Raw genomic sequence first — 17,417 nt, 5'->3', positions numbered from 1 at the left:
ATCCGTCCACCCATCACATCCATCCAATGTTTCTGATGCCTCTCTGTGTTCAGCCTTGTGCTGGGTTCTAAGTACAGGGGGCCAGACGTCCAACTTTTGAGAGTCCCCAGGGGCTGCTAAGGTGCCTTTGTGCTGGCAGATGCGGGAGCTGTGGCATAAGAACATCACCACCTTCCTGGGCTTCTTCGTGGCCGGTGGGGTTAGTGCTCTGGTGTTGGAGCACTGTGCTAGGAGCAGCCTGGAGGACCTGCTAAGGAATGAGGCTCTGCGGCTGGACTGGACCTTCAAGGCCTCCCTGCTGCTGGATTTGATCCATGTGAGAACCCTTCCCAGGCCTGGAGCTGTGAGGGCAACAGGGAGGGAAGGGAGACAAGAGAGGCTCATTTCCCAGGCCTCATTTTCCACTTTGTCTTATTGAGAAAAATCTGAACAGTGCGGCAAAGGGTGAAGGGAGGCAGGGAGATTTCCTGGGGTCTGTGGGAATTCTGAGAGAAGCAGGAGTCCTTCTCATTCACCACAGGCCCTCATGATTCCACTCTACTAGGGGGTGCAGTATCTACACCATCGGTGTTTCCCTCATGGCCACCTCAAGTCCCGAAACTGCGTGGTGGATGGGAGCTTTGTGCTGAAGGTCGCTGACCATGGTTATGCGGAGCTCCTGGATGCTCAGAGCCAGCCCCAGAAGGTCAGCTCAGGGGTGGGCAGGGGGCTGCCAGAAGGTGCTGAGGCCTCTGTTTAAACCAGACTTTTGGAGGGAAGAGGAGAGGGACAGATGTCCAGTCCTCCAGCACTTCCTGTGGTGTGACCTGGAGTGGACGGCTTTTTCTCTCTGAGCCCCAGGACCCTTACCTGTGAATGGAGGAGGGCAGAAGCACCTCCCTCCTCTGGGACTGTAGGGACAGGGCAATGACACAACTTGTATGAAGCACCCACCCAGCTTGGCCAGCTTGGGTGGTCCGCCAGTGATGGCCATGTGGCCCTGCCTTGTGATTGCAGAGCTGCTGCGGATGGCTCCGGAGCTGCTGTGGGGGCCTGGAGCACCCGGGCGGGGCACCCTCAGAGGAGACACCTTCAGCATCGGCATTATCCTGCAGGAGGTGCTGACCGGAGGCCCGCCCTACGGTTCCCCGGGGCTCCCAGCAGAAGGTACATTATCCTCCTCCTCCTTCCTCAGCCTGTCTCTGGCAGAGTCCCCACGTAGTTGGGTAGCTCTGTGAGCATGAGGAAATCAGGGCCTGAAAATAACCACAGAGACACACGTGCCTGATTTGATGATGAGAAATGGGTTTCTTTGGCTTAAGCCAAGCAGCCTTTAGCAACTACCAAAATGGCAGCTCACCATCTCTAGAACCAAAAACATTGGTTTCTGGGTAAAAGCCCAACCCCTTTCTTCCTCTCCCAATGTTATTGCCATGTCCAGAGGTGGTTATGCCCTAACCATCCAGCTGCCCAGCACAGACTTTGTGTCTATGGAGACCTCTGTTCTTCCCCTGGATCACTTACTGCATGACCTTACACTAATTGCTTACCCTCTCTCAGCCTCAGTTTTCCCACCTTTAGAGTGGGGATCAAATTTTAAAATGTGTCAGGCATCCAATGCCTGTCTGATGTCACCTGTCTGCTGGGTGTTTGGGGACTTGGTCTTCTGCCTGAGTGGGGCTCCTTGAAGCACATCTTGGTGCTTCTGGGGTAATCACTCACACCTTCCCCATCATCACCTGGTCTTACACATTTTTTTCTCTTCAGACCCCAGTGCCAGGGCCCAACTTCAGAAACAACACCTCTGCTTCTCTGTTCTCTGTCAGGGCTCCCTGGACTCTGCGCTGCTCTTTCAGTAGCCTGTGCCCCGCCCCTCCACCCCCAGCTGCCTCTGTCCAATCCCGGGGACCTGTCCCACGGATACCCTGCATTTCAGCCCTCAGCACAGGCAGTAATGCAGTGATGGAGCCCACTTCCCTCCCACCCCAGATGGAGAATTGTAACTCACAGGGAGGCCTGGCCTCACTTCCTTTCTCCACCAAAGTATGGCTCCATGAATCATGAGCATTCCAGACCCCAAATTTATGGGGTGGAGGAGTGGGAAGGGGGAGGGCTTGGTCACACCATTTGTTCACCTCTCCTTGGCTGCCCCCCTCCTCAACTTGCTGACATCTGCCTGCTGCGGGGGTGGGAGAGGCAAACAGCCAGATGGGGTCTGTGAGTCATGCTGCCATGCAGGGGCCTTCAGGCCAGTGCTCTTCAGACTTCAGGGACCCCAGGGTCGCCCCTGCATTGGGCTGTCAATCCCGGACCTGCTACTTCCTGGCTCACTTTTCCTGGTCTCAGGGAGTGAAATGTCCAGAGCAGCCTTTGGGGGACATGGACTTGAGCACAGCTCTATACCAATTCACCTCATGACTCTGAGTAAATCTCTTTCAGACTCTGAGCTTCAGTTTTTTTCATTTGTAAAATAGGGACCATGCTGCCTGGCTCCAAGAGTATTTGTGAGGATTCAGTGAAATGCTTTAGACAAGAGCCTTGCACATGATAGACCCTGGGTGGTTTTAGGGGTGTGCGAGTGGGGAATATCCCAGGTTCTTTCCAGTCTCCTACTTAGAAGGGGACCTCCTTGCTCTTAGAAAAAGCATCTTTGAAAAAAAATTTAATTAATTTTTAAATTTTATTTATTTTTGGCTGTGCTGGGTCTTCATTGCTATGAATGGGCTTGCAGTAGCTGCAGTGAGTGGGGGACTACTCTTTGTGGTAGTGCATGGGCTTCTAATTGCAGTGGCTTCTCTTGCGGCGGAGCACGGGCTCAGTAATTGTGACTCATGGGCTCTAGAATTTGGACTTAGCAGTCATGGCGTTTGGGCTTAGTTGCTCTGCAGCATGTGGAATCTTCCCTGACCAGGGATGGAACCCCTATCCCCTGCATTGGCAGGCAAATTCTTAACCACTGGACCACCAAGGAAGTCCCAGAAATAGCATCTTTTTAAGATCCTGTGTGTGGGGGGTCACTTGTGGTTTCCTAAGCACTCTCATATGTGTTATGCCATTGGACAATGCCGTGAGGTGGCTAGTGCACTCTTTTCAGAGATGAATGTGGTGAGGCTCAGAGAGGGGCAGGACTCCCCAGCAGGAAGCTGTGGGTCTGGGATCCCAGCAGGCTCGTGGTGTTGCCCTAAAATCTCCTGGAGTCATCCAGGGAGCATCTTCTCCATGGAGCTGGATGTACGGCCTTTTGGCCAGCAGCCAGCAGGACTGATCCATCCCAGTGATGGGCTAGATGTGGACAGTGGGCTCAGCCTGGGGAGGGAACACAAGATCTGGCCTGGCCTGGGCTAGGGGTTCCCAAAATGACTGCCTGTGAGAACTCAACTTTAATGACAAAACAGTTAGGAGACTCACATGCTACTATCTGACTTTTAATATCTGGTGACTGAGAAAATGCCCAGAGACAAAAATCTGCTCTGAAATCAGCAACACTTTGAAATGGATCTGTATTTCATTCATCACAACACCATTCGAATGCTTTTGAAAAAGAGCTGGACATGTGTGTGTGTGATACATTATGGGTTCCATCTGTGCACACTCCTTTATGAGCATATACAGCTTCCTTGATCCTCTACTCAGAGGCCCTCAGGGTCTGACGCCTGTAGACTGGGAACCTCTGGGCAGAGAAAAAAGTGCAGGCTGGGAGGCTATTAGGCCCAGTTCTAGCATCTACTTTTTACTGGCCCTGTGGCTCAGTTGACCGATGTTACCACCTCCTCGGAACCTCAGTTTCCCTGTCTGTACAATGGAACAATGAATCATGGGCTTCCCCCAATAAGGAGGCCAGCAAAGGGAAGTCCAGAGAGAAGCTTCTCTTGACTCTCCAAGGAACTTTCTCTCCAAGGAACCCACCTCTTCGCCTCCTCTGGGCAGGGTCCCAACCCTCCTCAGAAATGACCCTGTTCCACCCCTAACAGCCCGGTGAGGGAGACTCAGGTTCAGAGACATAGCATAGCTTGCCGAGGATTAGAAGGATAATCTTGACATCTCCTCCAGTGCCGCTGAAGGCCTGAGCTTTGTACCCAGCCTCACCTTCTCTCGGGGTGCCCATGAATCTCTCAGCTCCCTGAGGCATCCCAGGGCTGCCCGAGGCAGGAAAATCAAGGCACGGAGTGATAGCAAGTGGCAGAGACAGAGCTGGATCGCTGATCCGTGAGAGCTTGACTTAGTCTGTGGTCTTTATCATGTGGCACAGGGACAGGAAGATTCACAGAAGGGATTGTCCTGGGAAAAGAGCCGTGACGATGGCGAACAGGCAAAGCAGAGAGTCTTGCCTCACAGTTGTGCAGAGTCGACACCAGATGGCCTCCGGGTGGTGGGGCTGCCAGACAGCTGCAGTGCCCAGGTCGTGAGCACATTCTTAGACATTGCTGGCAACAGCGCAGCGGCAAGTTGTGCAGGGTTCACGGGCTGGGGTGAACCTAGCACCCCAATATCTAGCATCTGTCATTTCCTTCCTCAGCACTCATCTCGGGAAGGCAGTTTATTAAGCTCACTTCATAGACTGGGAGACCAAGGCTCAGAGAGATGGCTGTGTTGTTCACCATCTCATAGAGACGTGGTGGTGGATCCAGAATTCAAGCTCCATTCTCCAAGCTGAGACCCTTTCCCCCGCCACACTGTGGAATGGGCCCAGGAAAACAGCAATCCTGGACCACTGGCCAGAATGCCCTGGAGCAGAGAACAAGAGGCCAAGGAACACTCTCATGGCCTGGTGTCCACACCCCACAGGCCCACCCTGCTCTCCATCTCAGGATCCCAGGCCCATGCCTTAGCTCCAGCTGTCCTTGGGACCTCAGCCCCACTGGCTGGTCTGTGTTTATTGCAGAAATCATCAGGAAGGTGGTATCTCCCCCTCCCCGGTGCCAGCCCCTGGTGTCCCCTGACCGTGGGCCACCTGAGTGCATCCAGCTGATGAAGCAGTGCTGGGAGGAGGCTCCAGAGGACAGACCCAATCTGGACCAGATCTACAGCCAGGTCAGTGCCCCCAGAGGAGCTGGCTGCTCACAAGAAACAGCAAATCAGTTCACCTCACTTTGCCCAGTGGGGACCCCCCATGCCGGGGTCCTGGAAATCCTGTGCATAGAGGAGGCAATGGGCCAGCATCATCACCCCTGAGGGTGGAACCTGAGGTCTACCATCTGAGGGAATCTTTCTCAGAACTCCAGGTTCATAGACACTTCATTCCTGAGTGCCAAGCTCCATGCTAAGGCCTGTGCTTATATTTAACCCTCCTGATAGCCCTCCAAGGAAGCATTGCTATTATCTGGGCTTTACAAGAGAGAAACTGAGGCACGGCGAGGTGATGGGACTTGCCAAAGGTAACCAAGGAAGTGAAAGATGGGGCTGGAACACAGACCCTGGTTTGCCTCTGCAGCATTGATGCTAGGAACCCTGACCCTGTGCCAGGCCTCTTGGCACCAGAGCAGAGGGGCCATTTGTGGTCATGGAGGCAGCCCTGGTTCCTGCATCAGGGAGCGGAAGGTATGAGGGGGACTGCCCCTCCCACCCCCGGCCGGCCTTGGGGACTGCACCGGGAGGGGTGAGGCAAGCCTGGACGAGTTGCTGGGCGGAGGTTGTGTGTGTGGACCTGACTGAGCCGGCTAATGGCTCTCACAGGGCCAACTCATCAAGCCTGAGGTGACAGCTTTTGTGCCTCCTGTTTCCTGCCCTCCACTCCCCAGCCACAGTGGAATTTTGCCAAGGAGAGGTTCAGTGAGACAGAGGGGCATCCAGACAGGTGATGAGGGAGCGAGAGTTAGGAAGACAGGAGAAACATACAGGCATCCCATGGGAAATCTGGACCTCAGAGTGAATGAGCTCTCAGTGGCCACTCTGAGAGTGGGTGGCAGAGCTAGGCCAGAAAGACAGTTCTTAAGACACCAGCCTAGAATCTTTCCAGGGGTTAGAGATTGCCATGGCTAGCAAGGCAAGGAAGAAGGATCTTGCCCTGAGTGAGGGGTGACTGTGGGGAAAGCCTGCTTCAGGTTCAGTGGCAGAGAAGGCAGAGACTGGCACATGATATACTCCACATGCAGAAGATGAGAACTTTATCACACTGTGGGGAGGCTAAGAGTCAGAGAGCCTGCATTCAGATCTATGCTTCCACTTACCTACTACTTCACCTTGGCCAAATCAATTCCACTGTTGAGCCTCAGATCTCCTTAGGTGATGTCTAAAAGGACTAACTCTGGTCCAACTGGACACACTAGTGTGACCATCAAGTGAAATAACTAAGCAAATAAAAAAAGTATTTTTCTGAGGAGAGAATGAGGAGAAAGAGCACTGACCCTGAAGTTGAAAGACTGAAACTATGTTCATGTGAGATTGTTCTGGGAGTATCATCCAATGCAATTAAGCAAGAAAATGAATGTTGTAAAAGAAGAAGAAAATGGGCTTCGCTGGTGATTTAGTGGTAAAGAATCCGCCTGCCAATGCAGGAGACTCAGGTTCGATCCCTGGGTCAAGAAGATCCCTTGGAGAAGGAAATGGCAACCCACTCCAGTATTCTTGCCTGGGAAGTCCCATGGGCAGAGGAGCCTGGCAGGTTACAGTCCATGGGGTCGCAAGAACCCAACATGACTGAGAAACTAAACGACAACAACAAAGAAAAAAATAATTGTGTTTGCATATCCTATGATTTTGTTCCTGGGCAATGCAAGGGAAACAATGGAAAACACACTCCAAATGATAAAATAATTCTGTGGGGTGGCTGGTGATACAATTAATATATAATAGATCTCTGTTTGAAACTCAGTTCCACCATTATGTTGTTCTCAGCAAGTTGTACTTCTCAGATCCTTTGTTTCTTCATTATAAAGTGGGATCCCTCCTTGCAGAGTTGATCTTACAGTCAGCTTCTTGTCCATGTTGCTGTCTCAGGGTCAGCAGCTGTCACACCCATGGCAACTGACCTAAAGCTTGTGCCTCTGCTTCTAATGCACAGTATAAAATATGTGCTCTTCAGGGGCTGCTGACACTCCCCACCTTACAGACATTTGCCTGAGAAAAGCAGTATTAATGAAGGTTGGATATAAACACCTACACACACACACACACACACACACACACACACAGAGGTCAAGATGCTGGATTTAGACAGGAATAAACTCCTCCACTTTGATCATCATTAATTTGGTTTTCCTACTGATTGCCCTTTGGTAAGGTACAAACCACACTGGGAAAAGTTCTAGCAAGTCTCCTTAGGAAACAAGGTTTCCTCTAAGGTTCTTGTTGAAGGTACAATTTATAACATCATCTTACAAAGACCTAGGAGAGGTACTTATCTCTGTTCAGCACCAGCAGTAATTGTGTTCCTTCTGGGAAACTAGTTTAATGCTCCAATGTCTCATGGACTCCATATATTATGTAATCGCTGTTTCCCTCTTTGCTTTGTTGCTAGGGAGCTCATATCCAAAATTGTGACCGAATCGTAGCCTGCATTTTACATATAGACCTCACTCCTGGATTAACTTCTTTAGCTTTTACTTTCTTTTGGTCTCAGTACCCTTACATATTTATAATTTTGTTTTGTAAAAAAATTTTTTGAACAAAGAGAGAAATAAAGAGGTAGAAATAGATTATATACATGAACAATCTACATAAAATGCTTCTGTGTATCTACCCATCTATCCATTCACCCAACCAACTTATCTTTGAGAACAAAAAATGCCTATTCCACAGTGTTTTTGTAAGAACCAAAGTGTTTGTTAATGGTGATATAACGCTGGGCATGGGTTCTTTGCAATGTCCTCCCCATGCCTGTCTGCCTCACAGAGAACTAACCCATTTTTCCTCCCTGCTGTCTCTGCTTTCCCTTGTCAGAGCTGCTACCCCTTGCCTATTACCTACCTGCTCTCCACCATCCAACTCTTCCTGGCAGGGACTATATCTGGTTCATTCTCGTGGCCTAGATTCTCAACCTGAGGGCCAAGTGCTATGCTGATCTTCATGGATAAATTGGGATTTTTCATTCCATTTTCAGTTCAAAAGCATCAACCAAGGCAAGAAGACCAGTGTTGCTGACTCTATGCTACGGATGCTGGAGAGGTATTCCCAAAACCTGGAGGACCTGATCTAGGAGCGGACTGAGGAGCTAGAGCTGGAGAGACAGAGGACAGAAAGGTTGCTCTCTCAGATGCTCCCCCTGTGAGTGGACTTGATTCTGCCTCTAGCCTCAGTGCCTCTGAGCATGGGACCTGGGAGCTGGGACATAGCAGGTGCTCAGTAAAGCTGGGCTCCATGAATTGATTCAATTCATTTGTTGTTTATCCATCATATTTTCATAGAGCCCTTGCATGCATTAGGCACTGTGCTGTCCACATGAGTATTGAATTTCTGCTGCCTCTTTCCTTTGAGAACAAGGACAAGGTGCAGAGTCCCCCATCTGACTTCAGAGGAAGTAATGTCCAGAGAGGGGCAGGTATTCGCTGGAGGGGAACCAGCACACAGTAGACCTATCCCAGACCCCTGACACTCATCCCAGGACTTTCCCACAGATATCCCTCGCTCACTTCCAACTGTGGAAAGAGGGTCCTCCCACCTTGTGACTCTGGCCCTTCCTATCCCTTCAGGTCTGTGACTGAAGCTCTGAAAATGGGGGTAGCCGTGGAGCCAGAGTACTTTGATCAGGTTACCATATACTTCAGTGACATTTTGGGCTTTACCACTGTTGCAGCCCTGAGTGAGCCCATTGAGATGGTAGGCTTGCTCAATGACCTCTACACACTGTCTGATGAGGTTCTGGGCAACCATGACGTGTATAAGGTAAGAGGACTAGGAGGCAGGCATTCCATCTCTCTCTCTTCTACACTGTGTTTGCATCATACCTATATTTCCAGTCATTTACTTATGCACCTTTTATCAGTAAGCTATTGTTGTGTAACAAACAACTCCCAAACCCAATAGTGTAAAACAATACACCTCTCTTCTTGCTCACAAGCCTATAGGTCCAGCTAGAAAATTCTCTGGATTCGGCTGGGCTCACTCATACCTCTGTGGTCAGTGTAGGTGAGAGGAAGCTCTGCTGATTTTGGCTGGACTCTGGAGCCTTCGCTGAGACAACTCAGTTCTGGTCCACATGGTACCGCACCCTCCAGCAGATGAGTTGGTATTATTTAAAAGGTGTGCCGGGGTTATGAGAGAGAAGACAGAAGTCCAGAAGTCTCTTGAAGTCTAAGCTGAAATTGGGCACATTATTATTTCTGACATATTCTATTGGTCAAAATAAGTCAAAAGCCCAGCCCAGATTCAAGAGGTAGGAAAATAAATTCTACTTGTTCCAGGTGAGGGTCGACAGATGAATCAGCTTCTGTGTCTGCCCACAGGGAGCTCTCAGTGCTGTCGGTAAAAGAGGAAGACAACCCACTATGAAATTGATGATCTGGGGAGGCAGAGGAGGCTGAGAGGGCCTCTAATCCAGCTAGGAGTACATGTGTAGAGTAAAGAGCAAGGAAGGCTTCCTGGAAGAGATGCTGTCTTCCTAGTATTGTCCATCCTGGGTGTGGTTGCCCCGGGCAAGCAATGGGCTAATAATGTACTAAACTTTGAGGCTTGAGAGGGTGGCCCGAGAAGTGTAAGAAATGCTAAATGGGCTTTGATGGCTGGACATGAAGTGGGCCATCAGTGGAAGTGGGTGGGAGACAATGGATGGGGGGCAGCAGGGGCCTTGGCAGAGCCATCAACCCTCTCCATGATCTAGTCCCTATGTACCTCTCAATCCTGGGTTTGAGTCCCACCCTGGACACCAGCTTCTGTGTCCTTTTGGTTTCCACTCTCTGGGCCTCTGTTTCCTTACCTGTTAATATAAAACATGAATGATGATTCCTGTCCCAGTGGGTTCATAGACGATGGGCAGATTGTCTCCCCCTGGTAGAAATTCTGTGTAAAGCTGTGAGCCTGTGAAAGTGAATAGCCTTCTGCCCTCTCTGCCTGCCATGGGGGCCTTCCCACCCCAACCCTTCCCCTATTCTGATCCCATTGTTGGGGGTCCCAGATCAGCCTCAGACATGGTGGAGGAGGTGCGGAGGAGCTCCCAGGAGACAGCCATACACTGGCTCCCCTGCCCTTCGCCTTCATTTGTGACCTGCCAGCCCCCTTCCTGCCACAGCCCTCCAGGAAGACTGGGGCTGGAGATGACCAGGCCCTGGGCTCAGCTGAAGCCAGGAAGGGAAGGGTGCATGGGCGGGAAGCTTCAGAGGTGAGTTTCTGAGGTGCCAGGTAACCTGCTGATAGTACTACACACAGTATCCAGGCAGTAGTATTCACCAGTATTTATTGAGTGCTTACTGTATACCACACACTGGTATGCAGTTTAGATGCCTTATTTGTATTGTACCATTTGGTCATCATAACAACATAACAAGCTGTGAGGTAGGTACTAGCACCCCTAATTTACAGATGAAGAAATAAGGAGTTGAGCAGCTGGCCTCAGCAGGACGTGCAGCTGAGACTTGAACTTGGACATTCTGGTCCTGAAACCCAGCTTCCTCAGGGCTCATGGTCCTTCCAGGACCCAGACCTCCTCAGGATAAAGCCACAGGTTCACAGCCAGCCCTCCAGGAGTGGGCCCCGTCTCCTTCCCCAGTGATTCTTTTGCTCTGCCTCTGCACCCTCTGCATTCTTCACACAGGCTTTGCTGTCTTGCTCTCTCTAGCCACGAGGTCTTCACACATGCTATTCCCTCCTCCTGGAACCCTGCTCAACCTCTTCTTCGGCTCCCTCCTGGTCACCCTCCTGGTGTCAGGTTAGCTTGCCTGCCCTCCCACACATGGTTAGGAGCTCTTGTGTGATGCTCTCATAACAACCCCTGGACATGTTGGTTCCAACTTAAACCACTCTGTCCCCAGTGCTTGGCAATGTCCAACGTGTGGTGGGTTCTCAGAAAATATGTGTTGACTAAATGAGGAGCTCACTAAGGCCCAGAAAGGAAAATGACTTGCCCGAGATCACACAGCTGATAGGTGACAGAGCCAGGACAGGAGCCTGCAAGTCCACGACCAATGCCCAGATCTGTTCACTGCCCCACAGTGACCAGCAGAGACCTGAGCCGCTGACATTCCTAGCACACAGCTTCCCTCCTGTTTCCCATTCAGGACCCCACGTTCCTGCCCTATCCCACAGCCTGAGGCATTCTCTGTCATGCTGGCTGTGTTCCCCTCTTGTCTCCAGAGCTTAGGAAAAGATTCCTCATCTCGTCTTGCTGAGCCCTGCAGCTTTGATGTGCCCTGAGTCACCCCTGGCCTTGTCTCTTCCTTTCCTGCTAGTCTTTTCTCACACATGTGTCCCTCTCAGCTCTGAATCACGCTTTCTGATCTGCTCTGAACTCTGGCCAGGAGGTCTGCATCTTTCTGGCAGAGCGGAATGAAATAAAACAAGGCCTGCACACCCATCCAGATGTGGGGAAACGGGAGGCTGGGTCCTTCCCAAGTGCAGGCGCGTCTCTCATCGCTCACTCAGCCGCCTTGGGTTCCCCTCCATTCCAGCAGGATCTGGTTACTGCTCTTTAATCCGGTCTGGGCTGGGAGGCAGCCAGGCGATCATTTCCTGGTTCCCCAGGGGTCTGCGATTCCCTCCCAGCAGGTACTGAGAGAGCAGTCTCATGGACAGAACTCCACAGCAGGGCCGTGCGGGCTGCCGGGTTGGGGGGTGCTGGGGGGTGGGAGGGTTGTGTGCGGAGGTATGGAGGGGGGTGGGGAGGAGAGGGCTTTTACTCCAGTCCTCAGCCCAGAGGGTGAGCCTGGCCCCACCCACATGGCTGAGCCACTCTAGGCACCTCACTTCACCTCTCTGAGCCTCAAACTTCCATTTGTAAAACAGAGGTGAGAGTGACTCTGGCTTCGGGTGGTCCTGCAGATTGAGCAGAATGTGAGAGGAAGTGCTGTCGTTCACGCCAACAGGATGATGGGCACAGCATGTACTGGCATTGAGGCCTTGTCCTGAAAGTACAGAATAGGGGGAGGTGGCGCTAGTGGTAAGGAATCTGCCTGCCAATGCAGGGCATGCAAGAGATGCGGATTCTAACCCTGGATTGGGAAGATCTTGTGGAGGAGGGCATGGCAACCCACTCCAGTATTCTTGCCTAGAAAATTCCATGGGCAGAGGAGATAGGTGGACTACAATCCATGGAGTCGCAAAGAGTCAGACATGACTGAGCAACTGAACTCACGCAGACGCACCAGTTAAGCGTCTACAGAGGACTGACCTGGCTTAGGGATTGTCAAGGATATCTCATTTAACGTTCGAAGTGTCCCTCAGAGGGATGGATTATTATCTCTACTGTACAGGTGAGGATACAGGCTCAGAGAGGTAGGTGACTCATCCAAGGTCACATAGCAATTCACCTCTGTGTCTGTTAGTATGGAAGCCTTTGCACCCACCTCTCCTCTGGCTGCGTTCTCTCTTCTGCTAAAGGACCACACCTGCGTACAAGGAGCTGCATCTCTCAGTTGCAGCTGAGCGCCCCCTGCGACAAAAGTCTCTGGTGATCGTCTTTGGGAGTCTGAGCTCCTAGAGAGCAGAGCCTGTGCCTGGTCACCTTTCTGCTGCTAGGGTTGTAAGATGGTTATTAATTACATCAAACTCTCCCTTCTAGCTCAGGTGGCAGGTAGGTGGAGGGCTAGAATTCACCTTAGCGGCTTAGAGAATGTAGTTTGGATGTGTGGTCACCTCGGGGCTTTCTACGGCTCCTCTGTGCCAGTTTGGACCTTGGGTCACCCATCTGAGGCAGTGCTGGGTCCCTAGAGCCAGTGTACTGTTCCTGAATTGTACCTGCACAACTGGCGGGCTGGGAGTGGGGCCAACGAGCAGTAGGACTCTTGGGCTGCCTCTAGGAGGCAGGACTTGGCCCAGACATACATGCTAACAACGTGCAGAGCAGGAAAGAGGGAACCCCACATAGCAGGCAGATTCTCCCCACAAGAGAGAGAGAAAGGGCCCAAGCCATGTGCATCAAGAGGCAGCATAGCATATGGACTCTGGAGAACTTGCACTGAACAAGTTCACATCTGTGTTGTGTGATGTTGGCGAGTGACTTAATCTCTCTGGCCCAGTTTTCTGTATGCAAAATGGCGATAGTATCTGCCTCACAGAATTCTTGTGAAGATTGAAAGCATTAATATCTGTAAAGTGTTTGGAATTGTGTCTGGCATGTAATGACTACCATATAAGTATTTAAAGGAGCACTTACTTAGTGCGTCTTCCCATCTTGCCAGTCAGATAATGCATTCATCTTCTTGTGAAGAAGAAGAGTGTGGGCAGAGGGAAAGCCAGGGCTTGCTCATATTCTTCCCTTTGGGCTGTGTGGTGGGCCGTCTCTCCTCTGTGGAAATGTACACAGTAGGCAGGCAGCTGTGTCCTGTCCCTGCCGCATTCACGCCAGCCCTCAAGTGAGTGCTATGTGGGTGACAGTGAATGATGGAAGGGAGGTGGAGGGCACAGCCCTGAGGAAGGAAACGTGTTTCCCAGCTGATGATGAGGGAGATTTTATGGTCTCAATATGATGTGAACTGGGCTGATGGAGGGCCCAAATCTCAACAGATAGAGAACATTTCAGGGGCGACCAGGGGCCTGGAGGTGAGCAAGCACTGAGTGTCTCTGTGGAGAGCAGAAAGGTTCCCATTTGGCTGAAGCATGGAAAACAAGGAGCAATTGTTAGGAGTAAGTCAGGAAATTCTACAAATCATGGGAGTCCCTGATCGCTAGCTCCATGGGGAGTGAATTTTAAGCCATTGGCTATAGGGAGCAAATTTAAGTATCTGAGCTCAATAGGTTGTGATTAGGCCAGATCACTTCTGGGTACTGGGGCAGGGATATCCCGAGTGAGGGAGAGGGAGAGTTGGGGGACAGAGCTAGGAGGGCACAGTCCACAGCTAATGATGGGGAAGGAGATGTATTCAGTTACAGCACTCCCTGTGGACATGAGAAGCATCATCATTATTATCACTGTCTCAGTTCAGTTCAGTTCAGTCTTTCAGTCTTGTCAGACTCTTTGTGACCCCATGGACTGAAGCACACCAGGCCTCCCTGTCTATCACCAACTCCTGGAGTTTACTCAAACTCATGTCCGTTGAGTCAGTGATGCCATCCAACCATCTCATCCTCTGTCATCCCCTTCTCCTCCCGCCTTCACTCTTTCCCAGCATCAGGGTCTTTTCAAATGAGTCAGTTCTTTGCATCAGGTGCCCAAAGTATTAGAGTTTCAGCTTCAACATCAGTCCTTCCAAAGAATATTCAGGACTGATTTCCTTTAGGATGGACTGATTGGATCTCTTTGCAATCCAAGGGACTCTCAAGAATCTTCTCCAACACCACAGTTCAAAAGCATCAATTCTTTGGCGCTCAGCTTTCTTTATAGTCCAACTCTCATATCCATACATGACTACCGAAAAAACCATAGCTTTGATTAGGTGGATCTTTGTTGACAAAGTAATGTCTCTGCTTTTCAATATGCTATCTAGGTTGGTCATAACTTTCCTTCCAAGGAGTGTCTTTTAATTTCATGGCTGCAATCACCATCTGCAGTGATTTTGGAGCCCCCCAAAATAAAGCCTCTCACTGTTTTCATTGTTTCCCCATCTATTTGCCATGAAGTGATGGGACTGGATGCCATGATCTTAGTTTTATGAATGTTGAGTTTTAAGCCAACTTTTACACTCTCCTCTTTCAGTTTCATCAAGCGGCTCTTTAGTTCTTCTTCACTTTCTGCCATAAGAGTGGTGTCATCTACATATCTGGGGTTATTGACATTTCTCCAGCAATCTTGATTCCAGCTTGTGCTTCATCCAGCCCAGCATTTCACATGATGTACTCTGCATATAAGTTAAATAAGTAGGGTGACAATGTACAGCCTTGATGTACTCCTTTCCCAATTTGGAACCAGTCTGTTGTTCCATGTCCCAGGTGCTAAGGGAGAGTGCACATGCTTGGCTAGAGAGAAGGCTCTGCTCTTCAGGCCCAGTGATGCTGGCAGGTGCCCACTGAAGGAGGGGCAGTGCAGGAGTGGGGCTCTTTAACCTGCAAATGGGAAGACTCGAGAAGTAGAGTCGCTATCTTCAACCTTGGCTGGCTTGGCCTGTGACACGGGAGAAGGCCATGACACATATCTGTGTCCCCAGGAACTGGAATGGTGTCTTCAGAATAGAGAATGAGCTTGAGAATAGGAAAGGTTTGTGGCATGAGTTCAGAAGGTAGAGCTGGAGCCAGCAGGTGAAAGGCAGGTTGCTTTCAACTCAACTTTTGTAAATCAGAGCTGCCTAGAGGGAGAAGCAGCCATGTCAAGGAGGAGACATGAACAGGACCAGACAGCCACTGGAAAGCATATGGATGGTCTTTTAAAGTCCCTCCTGGTTCTAAGACTCTGGGATTCTATTGTCTCCAAAACTGTTAGTGCAGGAGATGATGGTGATGGTGATGATGGTAAAGACTGAAGTCTCTGCTTATTGAACATCTATAATGAAACTGGCTCTTTACTACTTTAACTTTAATATGCATTTCATATAAGAGGAACGGGGCTTGCACAGGTGAAGTGGCCAGACCAAGGTAAATGGCAGACCCAGGGTTTATATCCATCTATCGGATTTCAAACTCTACATTCTTGGATTACACCTTGGAAAATCAAAGGTTGGAGAAGTAGGCTATGTATCCAATATACACGTGCTCCTCTCCAGATGAAGCCCTGATCTGCTGCTCAGCATTGTGCAGCTGGGGCTCCCAGCTCTGTTGCCAAGATGCTCATGGCCTGGGCTCAAAGGAGATGAGACAGGCACGGTCACCTCCAATTCAGATAAAGGTGATCTGAAACATGCAGATTTAATCTTTGCTAGAGAGGCTGGGAAAGATGCCACTGTAGGCCAGAGACTCGAGGGGTGGGCCAGGGGTGCCTGAGAGGTGGCCTTGTGTGGGATGTGGGTCAGTCCAGGGAGGGGAGTGCTTGTACTGGAGCATGAAGGCTGTGACTTCTAGGTGGAGACCATTGGGGATGCCTACATGGTGGCCTCGGGACTGCCCAGGCGCAACGGGAGCCAGCATGCGGCCGAGATTACCAACATGGCCCTAGACATCCTCAGCTCTGTGGGTGACTTCCGAATGAGGCATGCGCCCACTGTGCCCATTCATATCAGGGCTGGCCTGCACTCAGGTATGCACATGGGACTGTGGGAGCCTCCCAGTCCTGCCTGGGGTGCTGGCTGGGGCAACCCAACCCAAAGGGTTCTGAAATTCTGAGATTCTAAAACTCCATAATATAATTTTTTTGCAGTGTTCTTCTATTATTTTAAGCTTCTAAGATATTATAAATCAAAGAATCTGTTTTGCTTAGATTCGTGCATATATATATATATACACATATATATATATATATTTATCTCAGCATCTGTCAAGGACGTTTAAGTCCCTGCTGAGAAGCTGATAGAAGAGGCAGGACAGAGACCTTCTGTGGTCAGGCAGACAACTAAATATCTGCGGGGTGGGGACTAGGAGATGCCTCAGTGTCTCTACTATAGTATATCTTTTTCACGCCCCTACCCCATAAAGTCCAAACTTCCCAGCCCAACATGGCCTCCAAGACACTTGCTAATCTCTGCAGCCTCATCTCCCACTTGGTATTCCATCCATACTCAGCCACTTGCAGTTTCCCACAGGCCTGTGGGCTCTGTGCTTCTGTGGCTTTTGCACCTGCCGTTCCCTGCTCACTCATTTTCTTATCCTTCAAGACACAGTTATATACTGCCTCCTCCAGGAAGTCCTCAGGGCTAGGTCAGAATCCCCCTTCTGGACTGGCACAGGTCTGGTGCTTCCCTCTTCATGACATTGATTATAGTTTACACGTCTCCCCCTACCAGGCTGAGGGCTCCCTAAAAGCAGAGCCTAGATTTTTCTGTGCCCTCCTACCCACAAGCCAGAGCCAGGAACAGATGTCATCTCCTCTCAGGGTGTTGTTGGAGATGCCATACAGCTTCATCCTTACCCTCTAGCTGGAGCCCAAAATGTAGGGTGGGGACAGAAGTTTAGGGGTAAGGGTGAGAAGGACAAGACTGTTGTAGGGACTTCTCTTGGGTCCAGGAGCTCACTGGGCACATTTGAGTTTCAGGGCCCTGCGTGCGGGGGTCGCGGGTCTCACAATGCCTCGGTATTGCCTCTTTGGGGACACTGTTAACACCGCATCCCGGATGGAGTCTACAGGACCGCGTGAATGTCTCATACTTCTATCCTGCCCAGGGAGGAACTCAATAACTCCTACTACAGCCTGGCTGTTTGAAACAGTGCTTAGTAACCAAGCCACCAGCTGGTGGCAGCGTACTCTAGTTACCAGCAAAGCCACTACAGCATAAGGAGATGATGTGTGTCGTTTTTTTTTTAATATAACTTAGCACAGGGCTTTTGTGATG

The 17,417-nt window shown here is 50.5% G+C and overlaps 1 protein-coding gene across 1 annotated transcript in view; it reads left to right on the top strand.

The window, feature by feature from the left end:
• Positions 1–17,417, top strand: part of LOC122449330 (guanylate cyclase D-like) — a 41,455-nt gene that overhangs the window by 16,426 nt on the left and 7,612 nt on the right. Inside the window, 9 exon segments of the mRNA XM_043480850.1 lie at positions 140–316; positions 545–719; positions 997–1,146; positions 4,862–5,010; positions 8,018–8,181; positions 8,607–8,799; positions 15,994–16,168; positions 17,120–17,125; positions 17,128–17,217. Of these exon segments, the coding sequence (XP_043336785.1) occupies positions 140–316; positions 545–719; positions 997–1,146; positions 4,862–5,010; positions 8,018–8,181; positions 8,607–8,799; positions 15,994–16,168; positions 17,120–17,125; positions 17,128–17,217 (1,279 nt within the window).

The sequence above is a fragment of the Cervus canadensis genome, chromosome 11, assembly GCF_019320065.1.
Source record: "Cervus canadensis isolate Bull #8, Minnesota chromosome 11, ASM1932006v1, whole genome shotgun sequence".
Lineage (NCBI taxonomy): Eukaryota > Metazoa > Chordata > Mammalia > Artiodactyla > Cervidae > Cervus > Cervus canadensis.
Note: the sequence above shows the minus strand (reverse complement) of the source record. Positions and strands in the feature narration are given on the sequence as shown.